We start from the raw sequence: 12,010 nt of genomic DNA, 5'->3' as shown, positions 1-12,010 counted from the left end.
TGATTCTGTGAAAAGTTGTTGCGTGTGTACTATGCTTTTTCTAAACACAGCTTCTGGAGCTCTTCCTGAGATTGAGCAGATTCCCACAAAGCTGTATTCTTCAATGGGACAAAGCCTACTCCCCCAGCTGGGATCAAATGGGTTACAGTGAATCCAGCATAGTGTTAGGTTCTCAGTTAAATAACCTCTAAAATGAACCTTGATTTGTGCTTTCTTTACCTCTGGTGGCATAATCAGCTCCTCCTCACAGGATGATGAACTGCAGGCCATAGGGTTACAGGAGAAAATGACAGTTTTGACAGGGTCCAGGTCTGTACAAGCCCAAGAAACACTGAGAGCCCCCCTTTTACCTCTCCACAACACTGTTTTCACACAGGCAGCTTTTTGCAACGTACACTTCACTTGATGACATGTAAAGTACTGCTTCCTCCTGTCTGTAGCTCTTGTAGTAGAAGCAGTAGGAGGAGGTGAGCAGTTTCACTTCCATTACTCTCTGTCTCAGACTGGGCAGGTTTTGGACAGGACCCGGCTCCCTGAAGGTATGCCTTTGGGTAAATCCTATATTCAGGAGTTCCTTCAACCAAGTCAATATGGGTCCCAAAAACCTTGGCCCCTGGCAGATGCTGTTGGAGTTGGAATGAAGAGCAGTATCAAAAAACAAAACAATCTTACAAATATTGAACAGTTGGAAAGAATTCACAATACGATCCTCAAATTACTGATGCCTCCTTTCCCACAGTCTCATTCTCAAGCAAATCCAATAAACATACAAAAAATATTCCAAAATTTCCCTCTGTGCGGATTCAGTTTTAATTTTTGAATGCACATTTCTTAAAAATATACCTCCTTGAAATCATGATGGCTCATGTTATGTGGTTAAGATCTACTAGAGTCTTTAAAATAAGTTCAGTGAAAATAAGAGCCAAACAGTGCACATTGCTCACTTCAGTGAGAAAACCTGCTTTCAAACGAGCAACCTACCACATTGACAGAAGTAACTAGCCAAGCACTGAAACCAACTTTAGGTTTCAGCAAACTGATATTTTCCTCATTTTGTCATGAAACTGGACATTATTTTTCATTCCAATATGCCCAGTTTGGCTTTGGACAGCTCCAAAAGAAGTCCTTGGGGTGTTCAATTTTCTAGCTAAAATTTTTGAAAGAAAGAGTTAGTTCAACTCAAAAACTATACATAACATTGCCTCCGTCTAATAGACGTGCAAAAATGCATAACTTCCTTTTCCCTCATGTTAAATGCATATAGTGCATTTAACAGTCTTGTTCAGCTCATAAAATTTTCAAAAGATGCAATTTTCTGTATTTTTAAGCAGAATCGTACTTTCATGTAAAAGATAAGGGTAGGTTGAGGGTCTCCTGCCTGAATCCTGAGGAGCCAGTCTCAGCATTGGTGTAGGCATTAGTGTGGAAGAAAACTGCACATCTCAGGCAAACAGAGAAATGTCAGTAAAACACATTTGCCCTCCTAGAGAAGAAAGAGGAAGTGAAAGCAGTGCAAACAGGAATCTGGGCAGATGTTCAATACGGCATCGAAGGCGGAGAGAACGATTACATATGAACCTGACAGTGAGCAAAATGGACCATAAAGAGACAATAGAATGCTGAACAAAATTGACATTACTCTAAATAGAGGAAGAAACTTAGAGGGAAGAGAAGAAAAACTAAAAGGAAGGGGGAAAAAGCAAGACTTGAAGCAGGAGAGAAAGAGAGGAGCCTTTCATGCAATAAGAAGCTGAAGCCATACATGCAATAAGAAGGTATAGAAATCAAAGAGTAGTCCAGACGTGCACGTGCAAATATGACCTCTGGTGGGACAATTCTATAGAGCAGTTTTCTGTATCATAGGCTATATTCTATGAGCCTGGTAACTCAGAACCTGCCTGCAAACCAACTGTGTGTGGTTTCTCAGCTTTTTCATGATAACAACTGAATGCTGAAAAAAAAAATAAATCCATAAACACCTTTTAAATGTGGTTGTGTAGTTTATTTTCAAGGCGTAAATGGTGGCCTAAAGGCAAAACAGGAAACTTTGTGACAAAGCAAATGGAAACAGCCTAGAACCTAAAATTGGAGCCTGAATACTTCAAGTGAGAGATGAAAGCCCGCAGCAAAGGAGCAGTCCTGTTCCAGTTATCACTCTCAAAATGTGTATTAAAATCAGCTGTATCATTTCTGTTACATCATTGTCTCATGAGGAGACAGACCAGGAGCCAGATCTGCTTTGGAAACCACAGAGACATGAAAACCCAGAGCTGGTGATCAGAAAGCTCAAAATAACTAAGCTCAAGCTCAAAGAAGTTTATGTAAAGTCACGGAAGATGTCAAGTTGTAACACTTTACCTCTCTGACCTATTGTAACCTGCCATGGGCCCACAGAAGAAGGAATATCTTCGGTTCCAAACAAGCACATTCTCAATCATGGGTTTAGAAATCCTCGCAGGATGGATTCTGTAGCTCATTGGACTTCTCCTTCCCAGAATTACTGCAAGAGGCAAGCACTTCTCATTTGTTACTTAGTGGTGACTTCTAAGCAGCAAAAAAATTCTGTGGGATCCCTTTAACACCCAGGCCTGTTATCTGTTTAAAAAAAAAAAAAACAAAGAAAAGAAAGGAAAAAGATAAATCTATGACTGAGCACAATAAAAACATTCAAATGTTGTGTAAAAAAATATCATAGCAACCTATCCCTACATCAAGAGTCTCTTGTTTTAAGAAGAGTCAAAAAAGTCATTACATGGAGCTCTTTAGAATCTTAGAGCATGAAGAACTTTAAGATTATAAAGCACTGGTCACTAATTTTGGTAATTTACACATTATCAGTAAGCATTACATGTAGTATTGTTTTACCTAAACAAGCCATAGTGATTTTTAAACAGCTTTGCCCATACAAAACACATGTGAGTTTGGAAAATACCAATTCCCTTTTATAGCTGGAAAGGGGATAAAAAAGGTTCATAATAACCTTTTGATATTTAACTGTGATATTAATTGTGGCCTCCTAAACTCTGCTGCTTGAGAGATGTACTAGTTCTCAGCCACAGGAAACTTCTTCCAAGAACTTCTTTCCATTAGAAGGACTCAGATCCCAGATTAGAGCCCCATCCCTCCTAGAACTAGATGTCTTCATCTATTGCCAAACTGATAATACAGAATAGGTTTTTTTTTTTCCCGTTTCCCTCACTAATAGCCTTTCTCTTCTACACTATGGTCAACTTCCAGGGAATGATAGCAAATGCAATTGTAGAGCAGATGGACTGAAAAATGAAGGCAGAAAAAAACCTTTGGATTCAAGAGCCCTGGAAAAAAAAATATGGATTGTTAATTATCTAAAATGTGGAGCCCATTTTTAACATCCAAAAAAAAAAGCCCCTCACAATCTGGGGGAATGGGATGCTAAGTTTTGCTCTGGTGACTTATTTCCTTACAGTATATTACAGAACACGCTATATAAACAGGCAAACATAGGAGCTGCAGGCCTGAGAGGTCTAATTTACAGAAAGATCTCAAATCCCATCACCTTGAATATCTCTCCTGCCTGAGGCTCCTTGGCGAGGGTGGCCTCGTCCAGCCCATCATAGGCAGACGTCACGTACATCTCCGCGTAGTCCTTTCCTCCAAAGCAGCAGGAGGTGATCCTTGAAGTCGGCAGCCTCACAGTTTGGATTCTTTTTCCTGGGAAAAATATGAGAGTTTCCAATTCCCTTTTTACAGGGAGGATGCATATATGAAATCAGCACGAGCGATGGCATCAGAGCTATGGGTGTTTACTCAGAAGGCACTGCCCTTGCAGTAGAGCCAAGCTCAGGCAGTGGTCTCCTCCCGAGTTCCCCTTGGAGGCCTGGCTGCTCAGACAGGCTGTCCCACAAGCAGGACTCAGCCGGAGCAGGCCTCACCTGTCTCTGGATCAATGCGGATCACTCTTCCTCCATCAATGCAGGCCACCCAGAGCTTCCCCTCTGCATCAGTGCACATCCCGTCGGGCATCCGCTCCTCCTCCTCCAAGTGGTACAGCAGTCTGGGGCAGGCTGCAGGAGAGGCACGAGACAGCTCTCAAGGAGTGTCTCATTATGAGCAAGGCACCCCTGAGTTTAAATATCAGCAATTATCTCTCTCTCAGGTAAAGATCAAGAATTGCACTTATTTTGAGGGCCAGCAAAGCCCCCCATTTTCATTAGGCTTGGGAACCACATGGGCTACAGCACAGGGCCTGCACCAAGCAGGTAGGCAGTGGCACAGGATCGTTGGGATTTCATATTTTGAGGAGAATATGTTCTGTTTTAGAAATCCTTTCTCCTAAAATTTAGACAGCAGAGAAAGCAGCAATCTGAGCAATTGCAATTATTTTGTAAGCTTTTCACCCACGATTACACCAAGGTCACACTGACCCAAGCACAGGGGATGAAAGTTCAGCTGTTCCAACTCCCATGGAGCATAACGGGTTGATACAGCCCAAAAATACTTCACAGTTTTGACTGAGGTTCTATCAGTCAAGTTTGTATTTGAATTCCCTTTCTGCATAAAAAATATTTGTCTAGAAAATGACTTTATGCCAATTTTATCCAACATCTTTAGATAACTTTACCTTCAGAAATGAGAAACTTCAGTAGCAATGATAATTTGTTTTTTTAAAATACATTTCTGTGACATACTTCCATGCTAATTCTGCATTCACATTTATGAAGTGAATATAATTGAAGCATTCCAGTAGATGGCAGTCGAGAATAAACAGCACCCTAGTTAGCATAAACTAATTCCCAGGATAAACGGCTTCATCCCTGCAGTTCCCTGGGGACAGCTCTAAACACAAGCCATCTATCCAGCTGAAAGTGCTAAAGTCAAAGGACTGTTGAAAGATAGTTCACCAAATGCACCTGCCGTATAACTAAACTTGAGAAAAATCACGGTCAGCCTGCAAAGAAGCTGTAACCACAAGATACGAGATCAGATAAACCACAACATATTACACTCCCCAGCCTTGCTGCAGAAAGAGCAAAAACACTCCTTGAGAACTCAAGAAAGTGTGTGTACCAATCTTTCCAGTGCACACGTCATAGCTGAAGGCATGCACAGCGTACGCCAGGCTGTCAGTGTGAAAGAAGGTCCTGTGGTCCAAGGACCAGTCCAGACCATTGGAGATGTCCACTTGGTCTAACTGTTTTATTACTGATAGGTCAGGGAAAAGAGTATAGAGAGCCCCTTGCCGTCTTGCTCGGACCCCTGGTGCTGTCTCTTCAGCCATCGTGCCTGAAATGAAAGCAGGAGAAGTGTTGCTTAGGATGGAAAAGCTTGTTTCCACAGGAACTTGCTTGGCCAGGAGCTTCCTTTAACTTTTAGCAAGAAGTCCTAGCAACAGGCGTTGTCACACTCCTTTAAGCTTTTGTGACTTCAGCTATTATTCATCGGATATTGAATACTCTAGTCCAATAGTATATATTTCCCAGGTTGTCTCAAATAATGAGAACATCTCCAACCCAAGGTAACACTTGGCAACAAAGCAGCTGAACTGTGGAGACATTGTGAGGATGGAGAGTTTGTAGAAATGGGCCTGGAGGCGTTCCTATACACCAGAGGGTGGTAAAAGCCATGTGGGAAACAGCAGGGTGGTAGAAGAAGAGAAAAATCCTCTCCTCGTGGCAGTGAGAATGGGGCAAACTGGGTGCTGTCAGAGTGGTGAGACAGAGAAGAGGAGCTGTTCTTGGGAAGTGATCCTGGCCAATGGCAGGACAAGTTTCTGCACCTCTGTGAGCTTTCAGTCTTAGGCAGCAAGATTGAGAAGAAAGCCACAAGACACCAAAGGCTGAGGTTTTGCTTACAGCCCTCAAAGAAAAAAAAGGATGCAGGCAAGTGTCATATGCTCTTCTTTTTTTGTGGGCTACTTTTATTATTCAAATGCACTGTTACCTCAAAATATAGGTGCTGTAAATCACATGGCTACCTCGAAAAACAGTGAAGAATAACAGAGTTGAGATTTTTAAAAAATCAAATTATTCTTCAGTGTTGCACTCATTGTTCAGTTCTGATTCACCCTTTTCCAAAGAGAGAGTTCAGTGATGAAGGATGGTAAGCATCCAATAAGGAGTATTTACATTTTCTTTCAGCTGCGGCAATCTGTTTCAATTGGTCTCATATCTTGTAAGATTTCTGAGTTACTTTTACAACATTTGGCCATACCTGCTTTTGAAATCACTGATCCACTCTGCACAGCTAGGAGCAGGTGTACAAAGCAGATTTTGTTTAATTTCTCTCTATTCTCACTCTTAAGTCCAGTGACACATCATCCCTAAAGAATAACTGAGAGCCAAAGGTATTGGCTGATTTTAGCAAATACAAAAGAAGATGAAATGGCTGGCTAGCAGATAAAGTGTGGGGCCATTTCCTCTCTCATCAGTCACTCTCTGCTCCTGCTGTGGATGGCTGTGCTTGAGAGGAAAACAAGCACAGGGGCACCCTGGCTGCATTGTAACCAGTGCCAGCCAGAGGCTTTCTGCCACTGTCATTTCCCACATGCTGCAGGTTTTGGGGAAATGCCATCTGCCAAGTAGAAGCAGAGCCTTCCTGCCTGACAGTCTTTGTGGGCAATGCCTGCCCTCATCTAGATCAAAGGATTCAGGATTGCATGTTCTCCTCTGCTGGGTGATCGGAGGCTGAAGCAGCAGCTGAGCACAGCACTCACAAGATCACCCACACTGGCGACAGTGGTTTTTGTGGGGAAGTCAACAAAGGAGTTGACATGGAATAAAATGCACTACATAAAACACACTGTCATTGGTTCCTCTTTGCTCCAGAGGAAAATTCTGCTGGGGACTTACCAGCAAAGTACCTCCCCTTGGGATCCACTTTGCCATCATTGAACCTGTTGTTGGGTTTATCCTGCTCAAGCTCGAGGATGGTGGTGACCTTCTGGGTGTCCCAGTCCAGAAAGGCAAACCTGGACCCCAGGGTGATGATGTAGCCCCCACGCTGCCTCAGGGCCACAGAGCTGACACGGGCATCTGTGGGTGAGAGGGAACAGGAAAAGATGGGCACTTCTGGGCTCATCAGCAGACCTGATCTCCCCCACCTCTCTAAGGCCACTGCTGGCTCAAGAAAGGCCCAGCTGGTGCAAACAGAGCAAAGGCAACATTTCTCCAGTCACCTCTGCAACATCCTTGAGGACCACATCTTGCCATCTCCACATCCTCCAAATACCCCCACTTTCAGGGCATGCACAGCCCTTGGGACCAAGCCTTTCCCTCTGCAGACACAGAGGAGACTCCTGAGACAAGTGAATACCCACGCCAGTTGTGCCCTTACCCACAGACACGCACTGCACCTCGTGGCTGAGCGCGCTCCAGCGGCAGACTTTCTGGCCATTAATGTCGACATAGACGAGCGCGTTCTCCTGTTCTTCCCAGACCGGGCATTCTCCCATCCGGTTCTTCTCCTTCACAACAGATTCAATTCTGATGGAAGAGGACATGGCCTGAGAAGAAGAGAGTCAGGAACTGATTTAATGAAAAGCTCCCAGTGTGTGGATTTTTCATCCTGACAGTGCTTAAAAGTGGAAAGACCCTCAAATCCCAAACAGTGGGGTAATATAGGAGGCTCCTGTGACATTTCCGTGGTCTCAGGTTTTATCCTACCTGCTCCGGTTTGAGCAATCACCTCCTTTACACAGCTATTGCAAAACAGAGGGGGCCTTGGCTCCCACAGTCAGCGCTGACAGAGGTGCCACTGCTGCACCCACCCGTCAGAGATGAGAGATGTGCCCTGGGAGCCGGCCAGCCCCTGACACAACACTCTTCCTATAGCCTACTATTGTTTTGCAGGCATTGTTTCCCAGCAGGTGAGCTGAGGATAAGATTTGCTGATAATTCATTAGCAATAATAGCTTCGAAGTTAAGTGGGAAGAGCCAGTAATCATCACAAGCAAAAATGCCCCCATTTTGGAGGCAGGGACTGTTCTCACTCTTTGGTCCCAAGGTGAGGTCAAAACAATTGGTTTTGCCCTAGAATAAAACCTTCTCTCCCCAGAAACAGTGTCCGAAGAAGATGCTGAGAGTGCAGGGCCAACACGAATTACTAAGAAGTGATTTTGTATGTACGCTTTAGGGTATGGGACTGGTAGTTATTTGACTTCATTGGTTCTTTGCCCAACTGCCATGTCCATATGCCTTCTATTTGCAACACATACAGAGCATCTCTGGGTCTCTGCTTTGGCACTATACTTCTCTGAAGAAAGATGCAGGCAACATGATGTCTAAAGTAAAATCCAAATACACTGTGAGATGCCAGAAAAAAAGAAGCTCCTAAAACCCCATTTTGTGCAGCACCTCACAGCTGCTGCCCACAGCACTAACATTTCAGCAATGAGCGTGCAAGAAAAAAGTAATACTTCCAAGCAGAATCCACCAAATCCTGCCATATTCTCCCCAAAAGGAATACAAGAGGCTAAAAACATCCCGATCACTCTGGCTGTGTCCCCTCTGCAGAATGTCATCAGCATTTCAGCCTCCTGAACCCATTACGAGAGTGAGGCTGTACACGTTATTTCCTCTTAGGAATAAAGAACTAATGTCAAAACATCCACATGAAAATGAAAAGCAAAGCCAATTCAAGTCAGTAACTGGCCTTACAAGGGTCCTTTTCTGTTTTACTCCCTCCCCTGTCAGCAGACATCATTCCATTTTTTAACTTCAAGCCAAAGCTCTGCACAAGACGACAGCCAGCTGAAGCTTTAATGCAGGTACAGCGCAACGGCAGCCGTGTTCAGCAAGGAATTGTAAGCCCCAACTTCCTCGGGCCAAGCAGGTGAGCACTTCCATCAAGCTGTAGGGCACCAATGTGAAACTCCATGGGTAATCAAAACAACACACCTGCTGAGGAAAGGATTGCAGGACTGGGGCCAATGCCTCTTTTCCAGCATGAAACTGGCTGCTGCTTTCAGAGCTGATTAAAAATGAGTAAGAGCTGATGCTATCAGCAGTGGGCAGGAAGCCGGCCGTGCTTTCCATGCAGTCAGCAGGTGAGGCTGTGGACCGAGCAGCACAACATACAATGGGAAAAGTCCTTGCTCAGTGTTTTCTTGTGTCATGAGAGCAGGAGAGGAAGAGACACTGCACCACACACATGCCCTGGGGCCAGCCCCATCTTCCCCAATTTAGGTGCAAATGAGTATTTCAGGTGACCAAAAGGTGTGTTGGGGTGGCTTCCCAGACTCTATTTTTTCCACCTTGTCTGACATTGGCCATTTTTTGGTCTACGGAAGTGCAGGTGTGTGATGCTGAGTGCCTCTTGCCACCCAACCCGCCCTGCAGAGCAAGGGTGGTCCTGTGTGGAGTCAGGAGCAGGGGTATTTTATGATTCAAAGGTGATAACGATGTGAGGAGCAGACAGGAAAGTGGCAGGGACAGAGCCCTACTGGGAGACAGCCAGGGCCACCCATGGTATCCTGGCCCCTGGCAGGGCCTGTCCTGATCTGGCACACGGGAGCAATGCATTTCCTTACCTATGTAAGAACGTAACAAACACTTCAAGTTGATGCTCAAATGATTCACCCAGATAAGTAAATAACCGAGTTAGATCACAGCCATCATTGTTTCAAACCCAGAGATAACAATTTTAGAGCCCTAAGCCAGAGACCAGCTCTAACGTTCCTCACCAAAGCCAGTAGCACTCCCAGTCCCAGCTCCTGCCATGCTTCACAGCTGTGCCTGGGCTGAGGACAAGCCCCAGGCTGCAGAACAGCACGGAGCTTCCACCTCTACCACAGAATCATAAAATTAAGGTTGGAAAAGAGTTCAGTGATCATCCAGTCCAAGTACCAGCTCATCCCCACCATGCCTGCTAACCATGCCCCTCAGTGCCATATCCACACCCCTGGGGATGATGACTCCACCACCTCCCTGGCAGCCTGTGCCACTGCCTCACCAATTCTTCTGAGAAGGAATTTTTCCTAATATCTACCTTGCGGCACTACTCATTTTGCTTCATGCTTTCTTTCCACCTAAAATTATACCTCTGAAGAAGATTTAGTGTAGAATTATATATATATATATAATTCTATATATCATTTATATTTATATATATATATATATATATATATCATTCTATATATCATTTTTTATATATATATATATATAAATTTCCCATTAGCATTTTTCCTAAAGGAATTTTAATGGAGAAAACCTTATTTCCCGCTCAGCTCTTTTGTCCTGGTGACTAGATCTCCCCCACCACACACAAGCCAAGTCATGCAAAGACAGGAAACCTTTTCCTCGACACAGTACCAAGCAAATTGTTCACATTGCCAGGCCAGCAAGCAGCTTGGGTGCAACTGGAGGCTCCTGCTGTCCCCCTGCCCAGGGACCCCCAGGCCTACAGCACTGAAGACATCCTCACACCACCCCAGACATGATGTACTCACTGGCGCACCTGGACCCCAACAGAGTTCTGCCCCCAGTCCATTTCTGCCTTCCCAGAAGCCATCTCAGAGGCTTTGCAATCTCTGGGCACAAGTGGTGAAAACCTGCAGCAAGCTCCACCATGCACTTTCATCTGCCTCTAACTCTGTCAGTTTGCAAAGCACAAATGCAAAGCAAAGTTGGCCACACTCCCCTGTACCTGCACCTGTAGCTGTGTCTGGGGTCCCCGCTCCTTTGCAGTGCTTCCTGCTGGGCTCCAGCCCTGCTGATCTGCTCTGGTGCTGCTTCTTATAGGCCCCCACTCTTCCCAACAGTGCAGCTGAGGGAGTGTAGCGAGGCACTAGCGCACCATGCATATTAATGCAGTATTTAAATACTGCTATTTCTCTCATGTTACCTACAGGCATGCACTCAGAAAATAGCACTGAATTTGTTGCTTCGACTATGCAAGTGTTCAGCAAATCTGTTGCTCTGCTCCTTTTTTCACCAGACCCTGAATCACCCTTGCATAGCTTCTTCTCCTTACAGCACACTTCAACTTTGCTCCCTCTGGAAACTTTGCTTTGCATGTAATTTGACCATCCCCAGCCCTTAAAATCTTTCATCAGCCATACAGTCCCCTCCTGCAGCCAGCAGCGCTGTCCTGGTGACAAACAACTCGGCTAGAGCTCATGAAAACAGTCACTAACACACTCCAGACAGCCACTCACCCCAGCAGAAGTCCACTCAATGCTGTTGTCCAAAAACCAGGGGAGGCCTTCTCGAGGGTTCACCCTTCTGTAGGACTGAGATGGTCCCTTCCCCTCAGCTGGGCAGAGCTGCAGCTCCCCCAGCACACAGTGCTGCCTGCTTTAATCCTGGCAGAGCTCTTATACCTGCAAAGGATTATTTGAGATTTCCCCAGCTTGGTTGGGAATAAATAGGCTTCACCTATGACTATAGATTTTGGTCACGAGGATGAAAAACCCCTCAGGGCACAGCAGCTGCTCCTCTTGATACAGTTTCTCCAGTCATTGGGCTCTTGCTCAACCCAACACGAAATCAAGTAAGTGCCATTAACAAGGCAGAGACTGAACAAAAGCCAGGAAGCCTTCCCCATGGAGGGAGTCAGCAGGTGGGAGGGAAAGGCTGGGCAGTGGCAATTGCTCGGACCATTTGTAGGCCCACGCTCTGTCAGGAAGCTCCAGTTGGAATACGTCCCATTTCCCAGGATGCTGGAGGCAGCTCTTGCTTTGGCATTGAGGGCTGTTGGAGTGCAGCCAGGTTTTGGCAGCGTGGTAAGCACAGCTCTGTCAGCAGAGTGGGCTCTTCCTCACCACCCGGTGCCTGCGAAACCGGCTGGAAGAAGTGCAGCATGTGATCCTGGGAAAAGGAGAGCTGGCATTTCTTCCTATAATCTCTCGCTAAGTTTCCTGTGCCTGCCCACCTTCCCAGAGCAGTGAGTACAGAGGTGTGTGCCCAACGTGCCTGCCTGCAGCCCCCCGCACATGGAGCAGAGGATGGGGGGGTTCGGGCCTGGCGTTTCTTTGTGCCTCTTGGCTGGCAATGACAAACCCAAGTCCAAGAGGACCTCGCACACTAGTGAGAGT

At 45.5% G+C, this 12,010-nt stretch overlaps 1 protein-coding gene across 1 annotated transcript; it reads right to left on the bottom strand.

Annotated features, from left to right (window-relative positions):
* Positions 1-2,531: 2,531 nt before the first annotated feature.
* On the bottom strand, positions 2,532-11,205 carry LOC122178079 (regucalcin-like). The gene is made up of 7 exons (XM_042868007.1): positions 11,132-11,205; positions 7,312-7,480; positions 6,828-7,010; positions 5,047-5,262; positions 3,912-4,043; positions 3,536-3,690; positions 2,532-2,588 (listed from the first exon to the last, which is right to left on the bottom strand). Exons 2-7 carry the CDS (start codon positions 7,475-7,477, stop codon positions 2,532-2,534), a joined length of 909 nt encoding a protein of 302 aa, XP_042723941.1. The 5' UTR covers positions 7,478-7,480; positions 11,132-11,205.
* Between the last annotated feature and the right edge of the window lie 805 nt (positions 11,206-12,010).

Source organism: Lagopus leucura, unplaced genomic scaffold (genome assembly GCF_019238085.1).
Source record: "Lagopus leucura isolate 7727_CA_CO unplaced genomic scaffold, USGS_WTPT01 Super-Scaffold_100001, whole genome shotgun sequence".
NCBI classification, from domain to species: Eukaryota; Metazoa; Chordata; class Aves; order Galliformes; family Phasianidae; genus Lagopus; species Lagopus leucura.
Note: the sequence above shows the minus strand (reverse complement) of the source record. Positions and strands in the feature narration are given on the sequence as shown.